Consider the following 23,623-nt stretch of genomic DNA (forward strand, 5'->3'; position numbering starts at 1 on the left):
CTAGAGGCTTTGGACTGTCTGTTAGTACTGTGTGTGTGTGTGTGTGTGTGTGTGTGTGTGTGTGTGTGTGTGTGGGTAGATGACGTGACGTGTACATTTTGCTGTCGCAGGCTCTTAAAATTAAGTAAATTCATGCTTTCAAAATTGTCAATGCTTTAAATGATTAAACTTATGTTGTTGTTGTGAAAAAGTAATGTGTAATAAATACAGAGCTTAAATAAGTATACTTAATTTTGAGTCAAATGTCACATTTGTCCTATGGAGTGACTGAGGCAAGCCTGGTTCTCCATATTAAAACATTTTTAAATAAATAATCAAAGCTCCGTCATTTGTCTAAACAACCCTGGCAGGTTTTTCAAGGTGTCTATTTTAGCAAGGGGCAATGCTTAATTTTTTTCCTGTTTTTCTGAGACCGTATGGACTTATGAAACTTTGTCGCAGAAAACAATGTCCTGTGGTGTGACATCATATTTTTGGTTAATTCTGTGGATAATTATCTATTGTTGAAGCTCCAGCGGTACATAAATTGTGACTTTAGACCCTTAAGAAGCCAATGGCAAGGGTGGATTTTAGATTTTTCTCTCAGAGTTCTTCAGTCAATCAATTATGTTTTGCTACCACAAGATGTATTAGTTTTGTAGTCCTTTGGTGTGACAGCCATAAAATACATTTTGACAATAGTGTATATTTTTCATATTTTTTCCTATGTAGCTGTATGAAAATGCATCTTACTAAAGGTGAAATTGTATTTCAGTTGGCAACGACATGGCTTTAAATTAACTCAAAAGCTCAAAAGTCCTATGGTGTGATGGTAAAAGTCCTATGGTGTGATGGTAAAAGTCCTATGGTGTGACACTTTGGAGTATCACACCAAAGGACAAACAGGTCACACCAATGGACTAGATATTTGAGAAATAGCTTTTAAAACAACTGGTAGTACATATTTTTTTTGTTTTGTTGCTTGACTAGATAAATATTGTGTATTCAAATTACTTATTCCTTTATTGGCCTTTAGAATTTATACGTTGATGCATTGTTGATGAATATTTGCTGTTGATTTTATATACTGTCAAATTATATAAAATGTCATTAATGGTGCTTTGAAACCATAAAATATAACGGTAACAGTGAAGGAAAGATCAGTGAGAGAGTATATATAGGAGTATAGATGAATAAAGCATGCTGTGGAGAGCTCAATATACAGCATAAATGTGCTGTCCAGCTTGAGATACCAAACAGGCACTGGCCACTACACACCACAGGTTCAATGGTGTGACAGTCATAGCATACCTACAAAAGTGATGCCAAGGTCATGCCAAGGTCACACTTCAGTATGAGTCTTATGAGCTCTGCAGGTTACATTTAATGACCGCATGGCTGTCATTACGAGTTACGATAGGCTGATAATCGACGATTCAAAGACTTATAAGTGTAAAGTGTAGGTCCATATTGACTACATTATATTATGATCAAAAGACAAAATAATCATGTTTATATATTTGTTTCTGGCTCACTTTTGCATTTCTGTCCTTTAGCGTGACATGAATGTCCTACGGTGTGACATGTTTCAAACGCTCAAATATTTGTTTGAGCTAAACAATATGTTTGATAAACACTGAATATTGCATTAGGGAAGAACAAATTATCGTCCCTGAAAAGTTAGTATAAATTCGGACAATTTTGAACATTTAAAAGAAAGATATCCCTGTTTTTCCTCGAAGGTTTCTAATAATCTCAACATCTAATGGGGAAAAAAAATACTTAAATGGTAATTTCTCATTAAATTAAGACTTTAAAAAAATTCAATAAATATGAAGAGTGTAACAATGTTCATAAAACTCCATCAAGCCATTTCTACATTACTTAATATATTTATTTCTTAACGTCACACCAAAGGACATATTTTCAGCAAATTGCTTTATCAACGTAAATAAATAATCAATGAATAGACCAACATTGTGAACACTTGGATTTTTTGAAAGATTAATTGCTGCACTACGTAGACATATACTTTTTTCCCTCATAAACAATGTTTTGTTAAAAAAATGTTTTTTGCTGTCTATCCGTCATCTACCCATGTGTGTTTGTGTTTGTGTGTGTGTGTGTGTGTGTTACACACTAACCAAATAGCTGTCTCGCTTTCTTCCTGAAATGTCATTATTCATCTCCTTGCTCAACCTGTGTTCCGTGGTCAGGACTCTTAACGTATCTCTGTGGCCATTACACATTACGAAGGGATATTATTGTTACCAGTGGTTCGTTTCACTTAGTGTGAGAGTAATACCACGAGGCAGAAGGATCAGTGATTCAAAAGAGCTTCACATTTGGCACCTACAGTAGAACACACATTGACTTACACAACACACTCTCTCTCTCTGAACTCTCTAAGGCACCTGCAAAAAAGGGTGCTGAATGCCGTTTTAAGAAAAGCTGCCCTCAGCCTATAAAAACCTAAATATCTCAGCTTCTGACATAAAAATATACACTAAGTTGCATTTAAACGCTAAGACCCTCATCTTTCATTAGAATGTTTTCTTTCATCTGAAACAAACAAAGATTTTTAATATAGTTGTCTCAAATCTCACAAGCCTGAAGGTTGCATAATGCAGCTCCAGGCGCCAGGGCCAATGTTGCGCAAAGCAACATCCAGCATCAATGGGTTAAACAGCTTGGCTGGAGAGCTATTGAAGAGAAGGGCATTATCCTGTTCCATTCCCATGATGAAGTAACGCATAACTGCTTGATTCACCTTGTGCCCTAATGAAGGCCCTGTAGGCCGAAACATGTTGGCAGTGGCAGTATTTTTAATTATTTAAATTCAAACATGAACTAGCCTGTACAACAAAGCGGTTTTATCTAAGAAGAGTGCCTTGGTGTCCTGCCTTTTTTGATATTTTCTACGTCTTGGCCAAAGAGCACCTTCAAACCACCACCACCAGTTTTACCACTTGAACGCCGCAGCCCTCCAGCCCTCTCCCCTTTTTCTTATAGAGCAACTTTGTTGGGTTCAAAGCAAGCTTTATAGTAAACATTTGTCTTGTCGAACCTATGACTCAAATACAATAGTGTTTTATGCCAGATAATTGGAAGAGAGAGTTCTGGAGAGTCCAGTGGAGTCACAGGTGTGGAATTTTTTTGTTTGTTTGTTGTTTGTTCTTTCTTCATAGTAGCTTACCACTTCCTTGCCCTCCTTGACCGGAACAATCGCTGCCCCTGCCTGAGCTCTCTAAGCGGAGAGAAAGAGAGAGAAAGAGGGGTGGGGGTAAAGAGGGAGAGAGTGGAAGAGAGAGAAAGAGAGACAAATCGAGCCCCCAATAAGACTAAATGACCTGCCACCGGTAGACTAATTATCATCGAGTTTCAAATCTCTTCGAGACTTGGTCTGACCAAGAGCATAACAATGGTTTGCTAATGATTGTTTGCGAAGTTCCCGATTTTGTGGGAGCTCAGAAAGTACTTGCATTGCTCTTGACCTGACTGGTAGCACCACCACCAGGTCCCAGGTGATGAACAATAAAATTACGTATTTTTGGAAAAAAGGTTTGCATTGTATTGTTTACTGAGTACAATCTAGAGGACTGATTAAGAACTCAACTCAACTCAACTAGGGACTTACAAACCAGTCTCTGATATTAGTTGTATTTACATTGTAGTCAATAACATGAAGCATCTCTGGTTCGCTTAATTTGTACAGTAAAGAATAGGCAAGTAGGGATGCAGCCCAAAGTCTTGGGAATGTTCTGCAGCTAGTTGAAGGAGAGGATTTTGCACATCTCAGGAAAAGGTGCAGGACGAAGGCCAACTGTAGTTTTCAAAGTGAGAAGTCCCGCAGACTTAAAATCCTTTTTTTGTGTTTTTTTTTAAATTTCATGGCAGGATTACGTTTCGACCTCAACAGTCCTCAACAGATTCACCTTTCAAATTTCTCACTTTGAAAACGACTGATGTTCTGCAGCTAACCAGATAGAGTGACTCAGGCACCCTGTGAGGGAGAAAAAAAAGCAAATTTACAGTAGCCTACGTAGGCAGAGAAGGGGGCAGAAAATCAGGCGGGATAATTGTTATTGGAGATGACATTGTCAGGAACAAGGTCAGTGGTGCCAAGAGCATAACAATTACCATTTCCCAAACGGCATGGTTGACTCACCCACCTCCCTTGGTTTGCTTATGTATGTTTGCTTCCCGGCAAAGTGAAAGGAGTTCCCGTATTTGCGGGAACTCGGAAAGTACTTGCATTGCTCTTGACCTGACTAGTTGCAAGGCCAAAGGTATTGTGTCACTAGGAGGGCGCTGTCTGGCTACTCAACCGGGGACTTTGAAGTGGGTATACTGTGTATACCTATGTTATACATAGACTACTGTCTTAAGTCCATGTATAAGTACTGTCTATGTCTATACTGTCTATGTCCTTACCTTAATTAGTCTATGTCTGTATGGGAAAGCAAGAAATGTAATTTCAAATTCTTTGTATGACCAGTGCATGTAAAGAAATTGACAATAAAACCTACTTGACTTGACTTGACTTGACTTGACTACTACACCCCTGATCTCTGGTTAGCTTAGGTGCTGTTTCCACGTAGCAGGATATTTTTTTAGCAGGGTATTTTTTTCTCCTGTTGAGGTGTAAACGCAACATGTGGATAAAAATAAATCCTCCATTGTAACAAATGCGTTTCAGCCCCCTAAACAGGATATTTTTTTCTCCTGCTTTTTATGCCGGTGTTTTAAATATCTGCTACGTGGAAACTGAAGGCCAAAACCAATGCAAAACTAATGCAACCAGGAGAAAAAAATATCCACATATAAAAATATCCAGTTACGCAGAAACAGCACTTTCATTTGTACAGCAAGTCGGGATGCAGTCCCAATACAAGTCTTAGGGATGTTCTGCAGCTAGCCAGGTAGAGTGACTCAGACACCCTGTGAGGAGGGGGAAAAAGCAAATCTACTGTACGTACGTACGTAGGCAGAGAAGGGGGCAGAAAAATCAGGCGGGATAATTGTTATTGGAGATGACATTGTCAGGAGCAAGGCAAGGTCAGCGATTAGTGAGCTGGGAAATGACAAAGCAGCAGTGTTGCCAGATTGGGCGGTTACCTGCACAATTGGGCTACTTGGGATGGCTGTCTGCAGGTAAAAACGGTAAAAAAAATGTCCAATTGGCGTTTTTTTCTGCCGTTTTATGCCCATAAAAGTCATTGCAATTTGTTGAAATTGGGCGGAATTTTGCACATTTTGGTGGTTTTTGAGAACCTTTTGGGCGGGATTTGATCAGACACATCTGGCAACACTGCTGGGAAATGACAAGGCAGCATCAGCCACCTCCTCATTAGGATACAACTAGGAGAGCAGGAATCACAGTCAGGAATTCACCGTCTGTGAAAGTATGGGAGACAGCAGAAGAAAAATAAGGCCAGGGGTTTGAAGTGTGTGTGTGTGTGTGTGCGTGCGTGTGTGCGTGTGTGTGTGTGTATGTGTGTGTGTGTGTGCATGTGTGTGAAGGTGAGCTACCGCTGTGTGGAGGGATTGATTGTGGTGGGGTCACAGGAGCGTGTGTGTAAGGGGTCTGACACACCAAGGCGGTAAAGCGGCGCGGAACGGCCGCGGTTTTTACCGGCGTCAGTGAAAATACATTGAAACCTATCTGTCCTTACACACCAACCGGCGGTAGTCGGGCGTCAGCGGCGCAGGAGCCGGCTCCGCGCCGCGCTGGATTTGGAAAATAGAACTCGAGCGTATTTTTCACGCCGGCGACCAGCGGTGTCTCATTCAAATGAATGGCAAAGTAGCATGCTAGCTTTGGCTGTGGGGAGGGTTTTGAATGGGACTGGCCGCGCATGCCGACGCTGTCAGTGTGCAAGGCAGAGAAAAGCACGCCGGCCAAAACTAAGCAGAAAGACCGCGTCCGCCCTGCGACCGTTCCGTTCCGCCTTGGTATGTTTTGGCCCTAAGGAGAGCGGACAGTGGACCGGACAGGAGCCAGAGTGCTACTGTAAGACACATACACACACACACACACACATACGCGCACACGCACACACACACATACCCTGTCTGTGTGCATGTGTGTGTGTACGCGCGCGCCTGTGCGTGCATGCATGTGTGCACAGAAGGAACAGCACCGCAGCTCTTGATGCCAACCATGTTATCACAGGGACGCCACCTGAACTTGGACAGGGGAGATACACACCATTGGTCACCTACTGTAGCAACAAACACTGCTCTGGGCATGCTGGGGTCAGGTCAGGTCAGGTCACTGCTTTGGGTTAGCACAACTGATTGCTCTGCAAGGTGGGCACTGGAAGTTAGAGGGCTTGACTGACGTTACAGGGAATTGGCTAAAACAAATCAGACTGGATTGTTTGTGGGTAAGTAACATGGTTCAATCCAAATCTATGAAAATGTTATGTATATGTTATGTTATACTAGGGGTGTAGCCTCCAAGACGATACGATTCAATACCAATATCTTATTATTCGATGCAATGCGATTCAATTATTTTCGATACTTAAGAATGCCCCATGATACGATACAATGCGATTCGATTTGACTTTTTTCCAATTACTTTTCCACTTCTATTATATTAGGGAACTAGGGTATTGGGCAGGGGCCAGCGATTCGATTATTTTCGATACTTAAGAAAGCCCCACGATACAATGCGATTCGATTCAATCATCAGATTATATAGTGATATAGCGATTTGTATTATTATTTACACCCCTACTCCTTACCCCTAAACTCATTTGAGGAAATGGACAGTGATTAGCAAATAAAGCACTGAATCATTGATTGTTCAACTAGAGGCATTGGACTTTGTCAGTCAGTTACCATTTGTGTGCATGTGTGTGTACGTGCGCATATGCGTACGTGCGTGTGTATGTGTGTGTGTGAATGTGTGTGTGTGTGTGTGTGTGTGTGTGTGTGTGCGTGCGTGTGTATGTGTGTGTGTGAATGTGTGTGTGTGTGTGTGTGTTACACATTAACAGAATCGTCATCCTTTTCACAAAGTAAAACAGTATGTTTATTTAGCACAACAAACCAATACATTACCCCTTTTACTGTCACACGTCTTTACTCAGCCCAACAATTTCCAGGTCAAGAACTCAGGATGAAAATGAAAAAGTCTGCTTCAACCAGGATCCCACTTTTTTATTTTTTAGAAAGATCCTGGTTGGAGCTGACTTTGTCATGTTCATCGTGCCATTTGGCTGTCCTGCTTCCAGTTCAGGCATTGTGCACGCTTTAAAGGTGCACTTTACAAAATGTGTAATAGTTTCTTTCCAGAACTCGTGCTGCCCATTCACAAATGTTACTTTTTTCATAAATACTTACCTAACCATCAAATTCTAAGTATTCATTATGACGAGGAAAATTGCACTTTCCATAGGCCTACATGTAAAGGTGGATCTTCTCCATGTCCGCCATTGTGAATTTCCAGAAGTAGGCATGTTTAGCTGCAAAACGTCCTGTACCTTGGTCATACCAGTAAACATTACTGTCGTTACTTAGTAATACTTAGTAAATATTCATGAAAAGATCAAATTTGCCAAAAGGCAGTACAGTTTCCATTATCAGCATAATTGCAATACCTTCTCTGGCCACCATCCTACACATTGCACTTTTAACCTTCCAGGTCCAGAGCTCAGTAATTTGCACAGGCAAAAGCTGTACTTGATTGCAAAATAATAATTGAAAGTACTGATGGAATCTGAATATTGCCCCCAATCTGATACATTACATTTGGATCTCCATACATTGTTTTATCCATGAAGGAGCAACTCTCTTAGTTTGTAAGAGGCAATAAAGGTTCGTTTCCCAATAAGCCTCTAGGGGATAGTTATGAATCACTGGTGCTGATTGCTATTGGCTAAAACTATCATTGTATGTGACATCATTCCATGTGACCTCATATCCTGTGGTGGTCTTTTTAAGTTGAGCCACTGGCATTGTTCTGACCTTTCTTGCTCTTCTTTGTCTGTACCTGTACCGTTAACACCTCATTGGAGAGAGGGGGTGGGGAGGCCTGTGGACAGGCCTTTGGGGCCTAATGGCCTCCTCTCCCCCTCTCTCAAGCAAATAAACCTTGCATTTCTGAATTCCAACTATTGCACTGGATCTGGTCTTAAATATTAATTAGTAGTAAAACCTAGATACTATCAGTACTGATAAGTTAAAAAAAAAAATCTTGCCTAGAATATATTACACTTTGGCTTTACTGTATGATTTTTTGCAGGCGGCCTTGTAGACACTCATCACATTCCAGAACATAAATATCGTATTTCTTGTCTTGTATGACATCATTTGAATATGTAGCTGGTGTATTTGATTTCTATAGCGAAGATTCTAGTGTAAATCAGTGATGGGAAACCTTAGAAGCTACTATCCAGTACCATATTTACCAAATTACCTGATTTTCCCTGTCCAATTAAGGTAACCACTTGGTTGGACTGAACAGGTAAAGCCAGGTCCTTTGGAATATGTGGCACTGGATTGTAGCTTCAGGGATCCATGTTGCTAATCACTGTCCATTTCGTCAAATGAGTTTAGTGTGCGTGTGTGGGAGAGAGAGATATGACTTTGTGAATGCATGTGCAATGTTGTGTGTAATGTCTTTGTGTCTTCTTCTGTATTTATGTATGTATGCTACTGGACACCTTAATTTCCCCTCTGGATTAATACATGATACTCTACTCTACTCTACTCTACTCTAGACTGGAAATACTGCTCGCCCGTTAACCAGAGGTGTCAAAAGTAAAATTAAAATAGTGATGTGTGTGCATGGCAGCACATGCTATCACATAGATTTTACACCACTTGTTCCTTTTACCTATTTAGAGATATAGACAGGGTATGATTTGTGTGTGTTTGTGTTTGGGGGGGGGGTGGAGGGGATTGTCCCCACTTCTGGTCTTGATATCGCCACTTTTTCTACACGATTTTATCACAGTTCAATGTAATTCCATTGATATTGCTTAAAATCTGAAACATATCCCCCCTTCTGGTTTTCAGACAAATTGCACCCTGGATACAGACTAAAATAGTGTTTCTCAATGTGGGCGCTACAGCCCCTCCAAGGGGCGTTACAGCCTCCCAGGGGGCGTTAGGGGGCCCTAGGGGGCGTTGAGACAGATACAGCTGAGAGGGAGCGGTGCTTAGTTGGAGGGCAGTAGTTCATTATATTTTTTAATGCTAAAGGGAGCATTGTCAGGCTTATCATGAGGTCAAGGGGGCATTGGGAGGCTTATGATGCGGTCCGGGGGGCGTTTATTTAATAAAGGTTGAGAAACACTGGACTAAAAACTAAAACCTAAAGAGAAACCCCACAAATTTGATCCAAGCAGCACAGGATCAAGTGTAGAAGTAAAGTGTTGCTCAGTAAATGTACTTGTCTTGGAGGTAAACTGAGGCAGTTTTTTTTTTTTTGTACTTCTACTTTTACTTTCGGCACCTTTTCCATTTCCAGTAATGTATGTAATATCTTGTAAAATGTGGCAGTTTTCATTTCACTTCTTTTACTTTCGACACTTTTGCGGTTTCCAGTAATGCATGTCATATCTCACTTCACATCAGCCACCTCAGCTGGACCATTGCACAATAACATACGCTTCCCTGCCAGTCACTCAGTCCTGCAGGGCGAGCTATAACAGCCAACCAGTTGCGACACTCTGTTTAGTCCCGGTGGTGTGCATGACACTGCGGCTGCCAAAACATGCACAGTAGCAGTATAGTAGACTTACCGTAAAAAGTAGACTTTGTTTTTTTTTTGACGTAACAGTGAAACAACTAGCGGAATGTCTTTGCTTGGCGGATTACAACAGAAACAGTAGATCGGTATTATATTACTACTGGTAGTTGTAGTAGTATCAGAGCTATATCAGTTTTGCAGTTGCGGCAGCATTATTGACAGTTAGATATCAACATGGCTGATGCTCCTCTGTGGACATGGGTGTTGTGGCTGGTTACTTTGTCCGGTCCTGTGCTTGGTGAGTGTAATTTATGTAGCCTATTATATGTAGTATTTATTGCATCAATACCATTCATTACGTATATTAGAGCTATTTATTGTTTTGTGCTTCTTGGCAGTTTGCAGCAGATGTTGTCATGGTTATGCTGTATTTAGTCTTAAAGGTACACTGTGCAAGATTTTTAGTTGTTTATTTCCAGAATTCATGCTACCCATTCACAAATGTTACATTTTTCATGAATACCTACCATCCCCATCAATTTCTAAGAATTCATTATGACTGGAAAAAAAATGCACTTTTCATACATGAAAAGAGAGATCTTCTCCATGGTCTGCCATTTTGAATTTCCATAAATAGCCATTTTTAGCTGCAAAAATGACTGTACTTGGGCCATACTAGAAAATATAAGTTTATGACTTAGTAAACATTCATGAAAAGATCAAATTTGGCAATAGGCAGCACAGTTTCAATGAGCAGCTTAGTTGCAGTACCTTTTTTGACCATTTCCTGCACAGTGTACCTTTAACCCCTTAAGACGCGGCTTCATAAATTTGTTGTTACCAGTATGGTAATGACCAAGTCATGGTGCATTACTAAAGGGCCTGTGTTGTGTCATAGTATTGTAGTGCTATGGTAGTTACATTTCAATGACTATTACAGCGTGCCACTGGAGGTACGGCGCGCATTAAGGGGCTACAGGTGGTTGTGCAGCTTAAGATTAAAAAAAATATCGTTTTTTCACCACTTTCTTGTTCGTAGTACACATTTCAACTATTATCCATTGATTTGGTTGGATACTAATATTGAATGAAAAAGTGGCAGATATTGTTCCCCCATAAAGCTGTGCATGACATCATGCTGGGGACTGGAAAGGAGAACCAATATTCTACAGCCTTCCTGTGACATACCTGTATGTGACAATGACACATAATTGCTAAATTCTGTAAATTAATTCTACTCCAACGGGCTGCACTCTGAGTTCGGAGCGCTATTGTCCTCTGACTTAGTACCTGACGACGGTTGTCAGGGAAGGTGAAAGGGGTCTATTGTCACACACTAGTGTGACAGTAATGTTTGTGAAAAGTGAAAGTTCTACAAAACAATTTGGAATTTTAGAATCTTTCATTGTTGTAGAAGAACGCATTCTTTTTATAGAATGTTAAAAAACTCACTCTTTTAAAGATTAAAAAATAACGTTAATACATGGATTTTAACACCATTTCAGCACATTTATTTAATGGTATACAGATCTTGTATACCATTATACTGTATATCTGCTTTACGTATATACATATTAGTTATCAGTGGTGGTTAACCTGCATAAGCACCTTTAAAGGTAACTTGGTATCAGCGCCTGTACAGTAGAACAGTGATTTGGCATGCAGCGAAGCCGACAGGGTGGCACAGTCCCAGGGAGAGTGGGGGTCCAGAATTGGGTTGTAATTACATTGTATGTATTGGATGTGGGGACGTTTCAAATGACGTCCTGAGCCCAGCCAAAGCTGTCAACAACCGAGCATGCATGTAATTAGGGCCGCTGACAGCTTTTGCTGGGCCCAGGATAAAGTAATCTGAAAGGGCCCCCTACCTAATACATACAATGTATTGGGAACCCAATTTTGGGCCCTCCCATGTTGGCGGGCCTGCATGTAATTATGTTTTGGGGGTGATAAGGGATAGGATGGCTGTCAGCTATCTGACCCACTGAACCCGTGCGACTGGTGTCTGAATCCTGTTGATGTAAGACATTCTAGGCTAGTGAATTATGATAATTGCTGTAAGCAGAAGCAAGTGAACCTATTTTATGTGCTATTGTTTTACCGTGATATTTAGAATGTTTTATGTTCATGTTGATATTCATTTTTCAAGTGTATTTTTTCCCATATTATCCTTTTCATCAAGTCTTACGCCTCTACACTACTGTATATCACTGTACTGTACTGATTATTGCTGACACTTCACCCTCCACTCCACTAGGGGTGCTATCAGACAGGGACTGCAGTGAACAGAACCTGTCCATTCAGGACGGCCACTACACTCTAAGCAAGGGCTTGAGTGCGGGCAGCGTGCTGGCATACCACTGTCCGTTGGGGTACTATCCTCCTGTTGCCACCCGGCGATGCCAGAGGAACGGCGAATGGGATCCGCCTCCCAAGAGATCCAGAAGACAGGCTCAGTGCAAGTGTGAGTGGGTTACTTATAGCAGTAACGGTAGGGACACATACACGCAAATTTGCGAACTTTGCCATTCATTCCTATGAGAGAGGCGAAGGCAAGAGATGGCAAGCGAAAGCAAGCGAACAGGAGCGAAGCGAAGCGAAATTATTAAAGAAAGTTTAATGTTCTGCAAATGAGGAGAGAATTCGCCTGCCGTGGCCCAATCAAATCAACAACATAACTGTTCCATTCCATTTGATTCGCCGCGACTACCTGATGATGGTTGGATTTCGCCTCTCTTCGCTTCGCCTCCTATGTGTCCCTACCGTAACGGTAGGGACACATAGGAGGCGAAGCCAGGCGAAGCGAAGAGAGGCATATGACACCGGCGTCAAGTAAAGTGTTTCCCTACCTTTTTTGTCATCCGTTATACCATGAGTGCCCCGCCTCACTGCATGCTCCACATGTCTTTCTCTCTCCCAATGATGTTCCATACATTTGTTAGTTACCATTCCATTTTTTTCCCAAGTACACAACTACAGTGTTCTCACGTAGCCCCCTGGTTGGGAATCACTGAGTTACACTGTTGTGTCGTGTCCAGTACTTAATCAAAGTGGTACAATTTTTGTAGCTTCTTACTGTAGAAGGGCCTATCGACAGGCCTATTAACTCTTTGTTGAAAACACTTAACTACATCATAGCTATTACTATTAACTTAACCCCTTAAGACACGGCTTTATACATTTGTTGTTACCAGTATGGTAATGACCAAGTTGTGGTGCATTACTAAAGGGCCTGTGTTGTGTCATAGTATTGTAGTGCTATGGTAGTTACATTTCAATGACTATTACAGTGTGCCACTGAAGGTACGGCGCGCATTAAGGGGCTAATAATAATAATAATAATCGTATTTGTATAGCTCTGTGTCATACAAGGCATGTAACTCAAAGTGCTTAACAAATGGGAAAAAACATCATTGTTAGAGATGGACTTAAAAGGAGAGGTATAGAGGAGAGGCAGAAATAGCAGGAAGGCAGAGGAAGAAGAGATAGACAGAGATTGTAGAGTCATAAGGTCAACGTAGGTTAGGACCAGGATTCCTAGATGCGTAAGGTTCATAGTGGCTGGGCCTATCATAAGTCATAGATAGTCACACAGAGATTGGGCGCTCAGGTGCGGCCCCTGGTGGCATCAGGGGTGAGGAAAAACTCCCTTTCGCCTGAATCATAGTGTGTACTTAAGAGACTTAAGTAATATATTAAGACTCTTGTCATTACAATTTTGTCGACAATAAGGTTGTAAAAGAGCCTCTGTGGCAAGGGGTTAATGAATAATGTTTAATGAAGTAAAAAAAAAAGAAAAAAAAAAAAGATTTTACAGTACATACCATATTTGTATCCCTTCGGCATTGAGAAGGAAGCAGTTGAGAGGGGGCAGTGTTTCGTTGTCATTGGAGCATTAGACCATTCATGTTTTTTAGTACTAAGTTGGCAGGCTTATGATGAAGTCAAGGGGGCGGTGGGAGGCTTTGGATGAGGTCCAGGGGACGTCTACAGTGTCGTTAACCAGACAGCAACCTAGTAGGTTGCCTATGAGAAACTGCATTGCGAACAACCAAGTTGCTAACACAGTTAGCGACTATGGCGTCGAGAGTGGACCCCACCCAGTATTGTCTGTTTTCCCCTCTGGCAGTGGTGAGGTGTCCAGACCCTTCCAGGGCCTTCTTCCAGTATGGCTTAGTGTCGCCCACTCAGTACAACTACTACGTCGGCAACATCACCACCTACGAGTGCTACTCCAACTACGAGCTCAGCGGCTCTGCTGCGCGGCTCTGCAAGCCCAACGGCAAATGGAACGGCAGCACACCCATCTGCAGCCATAACAGTAAGTGTAAAAGAAACATGCACACACATCTACACAAACACACACAAACACACACACAACACACAGAGAGGGGAAGAAACACACACACATCTACACAAACACACACACAACACACACACACACACACACACACACACACACACACACACACACACACACACACACACACACACACACACACACACACACACACACAACACACAGAGAGAGGAAGAAACACACACACACACACACACACACAGGAAGAAACACACACACCACATACACACACACATACATACTGTACGCACAAGCGTGCATGAGCGTACGTCTGCGCACACACAGACAGACAGACAGACACAGACACACACACACACACACACACACACTCCACTACATAATTAGCTCCGGGCTTGTTCCTTCTCTATGTCCAAGGTGAACACTGCCCAGACCCTGGGACACCGGCTGGTTCTCAGAGGACAGGTGACAGTTTCAGCATTGGAGACAAGGTGAGTTCACCACTCTGGTAAAAGCACACATTGAATATTTGTTCGTGTGTGCCTGTGTGTGTATGCACGTGTGTGTGTGTGTGTGTGTATATACTGTACGTGTGTGTCTATGCCATGTGTGTGTCTGTGTGTGTGTTTCCCTGCTCACAGGTACTTACTGTGTGTGTGTGTGTGTGTGTGTGTGTGTGTGTGTGTGTGTGTGTGTGTGTGTGTGTGTGTGTGTGTGTGTGTGTGTGTGTGTGTGTGTGTGTGTACTTGTTTTACCACTATTATGAGGACCACAACATCACACATTTGTGGTTGTGAGGACATTTTGGTCTGTCCTCACAATCATTAAATATGTTGCTTTGTTGTTGATGAAAAAAGTGCAAAAACATGTTTATTGACAGGTTAGGGTTAGGGATTGTTTTGGTCAGGGCACAGTTTAGCATCCACTAGTTCTGAATGCTAGTTACGTGCATGGGAGTCAATGTAAGGCTCTCACAAAGATAATAATAAAAGTGTGTGTGTGTGTGTGTGTGTGTGTGTGTGTGTGTGTGTGTGTGTGTGTGTGTGTGTGTGTGTGTGTGTGTGTGTGTGTGTGTGTGTGTGTGTGTGTGTGAAGGTGAGCTAGTTACGTGCATGGAAGTCAATGTAAGGCTCTCACAAAGATAATAATAAAAGTAAGTGTAAGTGTGTGTGTGTGTGTGTGTGTGTGTGTGTGTGTGTGTGTGTGTGTGTGTGTGTGTGTGTGTGTGTGTGTGTGTGAAGGTGAGCTACCGCTGTGGGGAGAAGGGGCTGATCCTGGTTGGGTCACAGGAGCGTGTGTGTAAGGAGAGCGGACAGTGGACCGGACAGGAGCCAGAGTGCTACTGTAAGACACATACACACACATACGGCCGTACGCACGCACACACATACCCTAAGACAGTTGTTGGTTGCCTTTTTGGTTGCCTTGTCAATAGAGCTTGCAAGTGGGTGATGTGTAGGTTGTATGCGGCCGATTACCATTTTAACGGCATCCGGTTTGTAAAGAAATTCCCACAATTGTTACCAGCCACAGGAATACAGGTTTGATAAAAAAAAAATATACAAGACAGGCGTTAGAAGCCGACATTCACGTGTCCACAAATTCCTTCCTTATTCACAAAAGGTACAGCACAACCACATAGGTGTGTTTACCCAACAAAATATAATGAAAATAAAGTAGTGTTGCTACCCCTCGGCTAATTAGGATATTTTTAGAACAACATCTCATGTGTGCGTTCCTGCTGCAAGGACTAGTCAAGTAGTCATGGGTAAGTGGTTAGGGCGTCACACTTCTAGCCACCTTCTAGCATGGTCCCGACCCGCCGCACTGCTCCCTTGGAGTGCTATTGGGGGCTGCCCCCTTGCACGGGTGAGGCATAAATGCAATTTTGTTGTTTGCAGTGTGCACTTGTGTGCTGTGGAGTGCTGTGTCACAATGACAATGGGAGTTGGAGTTTCCCAGGTTGGCTTTCACTTTCACTTTCACAAGGGAATTGGACTTAATGCAGTTATTCCATTATTTAAGTTTTATCAAATTAGCGTTGTTAGGAGTGAAAAATAACATGTGTCAGGGCTTGTTGAGAAATATTTCTAAAGTCTCGTACATGAGTATAGTGTGTGTCGGTTACCATGGGTTACCATGGACACAGCCAGTGACATTTCATACGAATCCCCCTAGTGTAGTCTACCAGTTTTCAAGGTTTAAAGGCCAATTTATACTTATTGGCGCTGACGGTTGCAAAGCCTCTGCAACCGTCTGTGCGCGACCACGGCCCCCGCGCAGAGGCTCTGCAACCGTCGTTGCGCGCCTCAAGAAAATCCTGACTACACGTCAAACGGTTGCGAAGGTCGCAGAGAAAAGGCGCTGTGATTGGTCATCTCGCTACTTCCTTGTTCTCATGGTGGCAGTTTTCCGGTAGTTTACGAGAGCCAAACTGTCAATATTCTGTGAAATACGAACGCATCCTTTCTAGTGTGTGTAAATAAATGAAGCTACAATGACTAAACTAGTAAGTAACAAACAAACAATACACCACTTTAGCACTGACTACTGTGCTGTAGCCTTGTAGCTATGTAGCCAAATGTGGCTAACGACATGAGACATCGTGCGCAGACCTATAACATCAACAGTGGTTAGCGACCAGAACCAACGAGCCCGTTGCTGAACTATAATCTGCCCTGAACATGTTCATAGCAACATGGTATTTATGCTGGCGTTTGACACCAAATGATCAACCCTGACATCCAGGGTTGCCAGATGAGTCTGATGATTTCCAGGCCAAAAAATGCTCAAAACCCGCCTAGAAGCACAAAATCCCGCCCAATTCTATTGATATCTATGGCAAAAATTGGGCGGGCTTTTCTGCCAAATGCCATTTTTACCCACACATTTTTACCATCCTAAGCAGCCCAATTGGGCGGGAAACAGGCCAATATGGCAACACTGCTGACATCCTACAGTCTATTTTTAACACCCTTCATATAATGCGGGGGTTCGTAACTAAAAACGTCATATGAAGAGGGGCCCAGGAAACCCCATTCATTTTGCCAAAGAAACTCGGACGTTACGAACTATCTTGGTGTTAAATGCTAACAAGAAAAACTATACGCTTCCGGGTGACTTGCAAACTTTATTTATTTATTATTATTAACTTCAGTATACTTATGTTACTCATTCACTTACAACCAGGGCTTTGAACCGTTATTTTTTTCCAAACGTTCCGTTCCGAACAGAAACGGAATTATAACGTTTCCGGTTATGAGTTCCACCAATAAATTGACGTTCCCGAACCGGTTAGAACAACAAAATTTTGTTCCCGGAACGGTTAATTTCGTTCCTGTCAGCTTATTACTCTCCATAGGCCTAACTGACGTTTACCAAGAAAGACGGAAGTGCAATGAGTCAGCCTACATTCCAAACTGTTTATTCAAGCGGATGAAAAGAATATCCTCCAGAATTTTGTCATTCAGGGACGACCTAAACGTAGAAGCAGGGAATAAACCACAATGATGAAAATGCGCGCTCCACGCAGACTTGGGTCACGGGGAGCACTATGATGGACATTGTGAGTTTGTGCATATTTGAAGCGGCCATGGATGTCCAATAACATTGAACATTCTCTGTGCGTTTTACACGTGCTTCTCTGCAATGTCTTACAATGATGCAATGGAAACTCTGCCCTTTTGTATGACAGTGTTTTCTCTTATTTAAGATGTGGAGTGGAGACTTTGTAATCCACAGCTCTCTCTCCATTCAGTCAGAGAATGTCTGATGTCACACAGGACGTGAACCTCAGATGTCATGGTAATGTGCGCAGGAAAATAATTACTTTTTTTTTGTTTGAGGAACGGTATTAACCGGTTACCATTATTTTTAAATAAGTGTTCCCGTTCCAGAACATAAAAAACAATAACGTTTCCGGTTTCGTTTCTGTTCCCTGTAAAATACAAAAAGTTCCCAGTTTTCGTTTTCGTGCCTTGAACCGGTTCAAAGCCCTGCTTACAACACATTGCACATAGTGCACCTCTCTCTCTCACACACACACACACACACACACACAAACACTCTAATACACACCCACAAACGCTCTAATACATATACAGACACACACACACAAACACACACACACAAACACTCTAATACACACACACACAAACACTCTAATACATATACATATACATACACATACACACACACACACACACACACACACACACACACACACACACACACACACACACACACACACACACACACACACTCTAATACACACACAGACACACACAAACACTCTAATACATATACATACACACACACATACACACATTAATGATGGTGTTATTCTTGCAGACCCGTACACGCTTGACACCCCTGATGAGATCTCTGCAATCTTCAGCAGCTCCCTGGAGTCCAACCTGATGACAGACAGTAAGACGACAACGCACACACACACACACGCACACACACACACACGCACACACACACAAGCACACACACACACGCACACACACACACGTATGCACACGCACACACACACAAGCACCAGAGATGTATAAAGTACTGGAGAAAAGTAGTGGAGTAGAAGTACCAGTATCATCTTGTCAAATAACTTGAGTAAAAGTAAAAAGTAACCTTTCCTTACCTTACTCAAGTAGAAGGACAAAAGTATTCAAAATGTGTTGTACTTAAGTAAAGCAAGTACAAAGCGGATTCCAAAAAAGGTGGGACACTTTGTATTTTGTGAATAAAATCAAAATGCTGGCATTTTCAAAACATTCAATATGTTAACAAGGTAGAACAGTATGTACAGACAACAAATCAGTTGTTAAAGTGAAGCAGAATTATTGTTTTGAGGTAATTATGTGATCATTTAAAATTTCACCATTGCAACAAATCCCAAAAAAGTTGGGACAGGGCCAATAAAATGCATTTTATATTAGATAAGACTAAACACAACACAAGGGATGAGACTGAACAGTTAAATACTTTGACTGATGGCATAATTTTATTCAAAAATTAGATATTTTGATGTGCAAGACATGATTTCAGCAGCTCAACTGATAGGTGTGTTCTTCAACTTGTTTACCTTTTTGTTATGCTTAATATGGGCATATCCTGACTGCAAGAAAACAATTTTGTGACCTGTTTACTCTTATGATGGAACCACACTATTGGAACATAGTAGAGATTTAAATTTGCCACCATTAGGGGACAATATCTAAAGGCGGTGCTCCAAAATATAATGCTTTGGTAGCTATGTTTGCTGTTTAAAGTCTGTATGTATCATTCAACATTCATTTTAATGCTCTACATGAGTAAGAAGACCCAAACCAAGTCACCTCTGCACCCCCTTACCATCGTGTATTCTGTCTTTCAGACTGACCACTAAATCAAGCTGAAGTATTCATTTTCTATATAACCTGGAGGGTGCATGACTCCATAATTTTCAAAAAGGATTAAATATTTTCCATCCTGTAATCAGAGGACAGTTCCACATGTCTCCTAGGTTCATAGAATGAGCTTTTCCGCATGCAACACTGTTTAATGTGTGCATCATGTTCATTAATCAAGTGTTGTGTTTATGGTCATTTTTTCGAGAGCTGTCATTGTTGGAGTGTCATAGTTTGCTTATTGACCACGAGTATGTCATGATCTCATAACTCATGCAATGATTACACAGAACTCTATATTACGGAAATAGGCCTTATATGCCTGCAATTTTGATAATTCAATCTTTCTGTGTAATAGATAAGTAATTAGTCCCTCAAAATCTTCGCTGCTGAGTGCCACAGCCTTTCTCTAATGGTATTTTAGTTGTGCATTAATGTTGGCAGTCAATATAGTTCCTTTTAAAATATTCTTCCTTGTGTTATTTTTAGAATTATCCAACTATTACAACATGTTTTGGCTCTGTCCCAACTTTTTTGAGATTTGTTGCATGGGTCAAATTTTAAATGATAACATAATTACCTCAAAACAATAATTCTGCTCGACTTTAACAACTGATATGTTGTCTGTACATAATGCTCTACATTATTAACATATTAGATGTTTTGAAAATGCCAGCATTTTGATTTTATTCACAAAATACAAAGTGTCCCAACTTTTTTGGAATCCGCTTTGTAGAAGTATTGCAAGTTTTGCTACTTGAGCAAAAAGAAGTAGAAGTAAAAGTACTGCATTAAAAAAATGGGGGGGAAAAAAGTCAGTCAAAAGTTTGAATACCATTTGGTTTATTAGAGCTCTGTACAATAAGTCTCTTATGAAGTGCAAATACCATTATGGTTTGTTATTAAAACAGCTTTGTAACACAAGTTCAGTTTTTAAGAAAACGTAGGGCAGTAGTTTTACTGCTTAAAACAGTGCTTCCAACCAGCTCGTTGTGCTTCAAGTATTATTAAAAAAAAACAAAAGTCAGAAGTGCACATAAAAAAATAATCAAATAAATTAAAATATCAAATAAAAACATCAAATAAAAAAATGTATTAAAAAAACCTTTTCCGGGCTTTGTCGCCAACTCAAACCTTTCACACTGATTTGCTTAAAGAAGCCAGTTAGTCATGCCAGTGTCAATGCCAACTGAGCGTCACTGACCGCGCCAAAAGACATGCGCGAGAATGCAATCTGCTTTTATTTCCCTACCATTGCATCGCCCACTGACCATGAACATGTTCCATCATATCTGGTGATGACAGAGCCATCTAGCGCTCAGGCATAGAAATGAGTAACGAGTAACGAAAGCAGCACATGAAAAATATATCGGAGTAAAAGTATTAATTTCATCAGAAAAATGTAGTACAGTAAAAGTACAAGTATGAGGAAAAAAATATTACTCAAAAAAGTACAGATACTGCAGTTTAGTACTTAAGTACAGTACTTCGTTACTTTTACTTCGTTACTATACATCTCTGACAAGCACACACGCACAAGCGCGCACACACACACACACACACACACACACACGCATGCATACACACGCACACACACACACAAGGGGAGCGTGTCTACGTTCCCACAGCCCATTGGTCCCACATAACAAAGACTTTTAACATTCATTTTTAGGTCAATTGGTTCCACAGCATATTCCTGCTGCTCCATGTTTACACGTTTCTACGAATGTATTCAAATTTAGGCCCTATGATCCATGGCTGGGAGAAAGGCTTGTTCTCTTAGTGTACTTGGTAATGTGAGAACATGGACGTGTGGAACATAGGGCCTTTATTTGAATAATTTCTTATTCCTGCTGCTCCATGTTCCCATATTTTAAACTGTGGGACTATTGGGCTGTGGGAACTTAGAGCTGACCCCCACAAAAGCACACACGCATGCACACACGCACACAGATGGAGTGATAGACAGAGTGAGATAAAACAACTGGTGACTGGTGAGATAAAACAAAGAGGGACTGCAGTGGAATGCAGATGTGTGTTCATCTCCTATATGACAATTAATAATAGCCTATAACGTTTATAATTATGTATATGATGCTTAAAATGTATTGGCTTATTGGCGAGACAGGAAATCATTTCCTTGGGGGAAAAAAACCCAACATGAGATGTCACATGCCCCCCCTGCGATGCCTCCGCGGCCCCCAGGGGGGCTTGCGCCCCACTTTGAGAAACACTGGAAATGACCAAGTCGTAGCACATTATTAAAGGGACACTGTGCAGGAAATGGTCAAAAAAGGTACTGCAACGGTACTCATTGAAACTGGGCTGCCTATTGCCAAATTTGATCTTTACATGAAAGTTGACTAAGTAATAAACACATCTTTTCTAGTATGGTCCAAGTACAGTCATCTTTGCAGCTAAAAATGGCTATTTTTGGAAATTCAAAATGGCAGACCATGGAGAAGGTAACCCTTTTCATGTATGAAAAGTGCAATTTTTCCAGTCATAATGAATTTGATGCAGGTGGTCAGTATTCATGAAAAAGGTAACTTTAGTGAATGGGCAGCATGAATTCTGGAAATAAACAACTAAAAATCTCACAGTGTCCATTTAAAGGTCCTGTGTTATGTCATGGTAGTGTAATACTATGGTAGTTAACTTTCCAATGACTACATTACAGTGATCCACTGGTGGAACAGTGTGTCATTATTACTCTCTCTGTTTATCCCAACCCTTAACCTGCTCTCGCGCTCTCTCTCTCTCTCTCTCTCTCTCTCTCTCTCTCTCTCTCTCTCTCTCTCTCTCTCTCTCTCTCTCTCTAAAAATGCCCTTGTCTCACATCTACAGTCATCAGCAACGGTTACATACCGCCATTCCGACATTGACTTTTTATTGAAAAAACCCCAATATTTTTCTTTAAAAATGACATGTAAGGGCATTTGGACCGTGACAAAATTAGACACTAAATTATACACTAATCCTGTAATTGCGCCATCACTCTCTCCACTTCCGCTCATGTAGCAACATTGTTGCAAATGTCAATTGAGTTAGAACGTTGGTCACGCGCCTTTACGTACTTGCAACAATGTTAAAATTACTCGAAAAGGCTCGGAATGACAATTAAATACTGTCAGAGTGGCGGAATGTCGGAATGGCCGGTTGCCCCCATCAGCAACTCAACCCACCATCATAGCCCAATTTAACACAATGTATGTACTTTGTTTGTTCTACATTACTTGTATACTGCTCTACTCTGTATTCACCCCACACACTGTGCTTGATGTGTATGTATGTCCTCTCTGTAAGTCGGTTTGGCAACATGGCATCATAAAAGTAAGTAAGATAACATGCCGATTTGAACCATCTATGGCAGGGGTGTCAAACGTACGGCCCGCGGGCCGCATCCGGCCTGCCAGAGGGTTCCATCCGGCCCGGATGTAAAAAAAAAAAAAAAGAAAAAATGTTTTTTTTTTTTTTTTAAACGTTTTTTTTTTTTTTCAATGAAATAACCGAAATGCGCAATTACGCCTAAAAATCGAGACCTGCATGACATTAACCCAATGGTCCCTCTGTTATAGGCCTACTGTATATATGTAGTAAAGGGCACATCACACTTCTATTATAAATGGTGAATTTGTACTGTAACAGGCATTTGATAACGCTCATATATTATAGACCTCATATATAGAGATAAAATGTTAATACTTCTTATTCGTATTGTATTGGTATTGGTTGTAATTAAATAATAAATATAATTGGATTTGTATTGTTTCCTATTAAGCAGAAACTGGAAACGGGATGTTAGAATGCGTGAAAATGCAGGAAATTACATCTAAGAAATAAAAAATGTTCTGGGGGAAAACCCCATGACCCCCTGCCAAAATGAACTGTCCCATATTTAATTCATTGACGGTTGCCAATGACTGAATGAAGTCAAGGAAATTTTGCATAGGATTATTAGTACTGTATTGCATTGCTTTCTACATATTCAACACACTTAAAACGTGATAGTACTGAACACTAATCCTCTGCTTTACGTTTTTATTTGCGATGATGTTCCTAATCCGGCCCGCTTGAGGTCCACATGGGTTGTATGCGGCCCCCGGACCAAAATGAGTTTGACACCCCTGATCTATGGTGTTTGTGCAAAACGCCTTTGCATGTTGACTCGTGCCACTTGTGCAAACCTTTGTCACGTGACAAAAAAAATGACGTTCATGACTTGTCCTT

At 41.2% G+C, this 23,623-nt stretch overlaps 1 protein-coding gene across 1 annotated transcript in view; it reads left to right on the forward strand.

Moving 5' to 3' along the window:
* The first annotated feature begins 9,654 nt into the window (after positions 1–9,654).
* The window catches only part of LOC134466833 (complement factor B-like), a 41,424-nt gene continuing 27,455 nt past the window's right edge, over positions 9,655–23,623 (forward strand). Inside the window, exons 1-6 of the mRNA XM_063220717.1 lie at positions 9,655–9,983; positions 11,943–12,149; positions 13,815–14,006; positions 14,421–14,494; positions 15,245–15,347; positions 18,354–18,431. Of these exons, the coding sequence (XP_063076787.1) occupies positions 9,920–9,983; positions 11,943–12,149; positions 13,815–14,006; positions 14,421–14,494; positions 15,245–15,347; positions 18,354–18,431 (718 nt within the window). The 5' untranslated portion in view covers positions 9,655–9,919. The remainder of the gene's footprint in view (positions 9,984–11,942; positions 12,150–13,814; positions 14,007–14,420; positions 14,495–15,244; positions 15,348–18,353; positions 18,432–23,623) is intronic.

Source organism: Engraulis encrasicolus, chromosome 17 (assembly GCF_034702125.1).
Source record: "Engraulis encrasicolus isolate BLACKSEA-1 chromosome 17, IST_EnEncr_1.0, whole genome shotgun sequence".
NCBI lineage: Eukaryota > Metazoa > Chordata > Actinopteri > Clupeiformes > Engraulidae > Engraulis > Engraulis encrasicolus.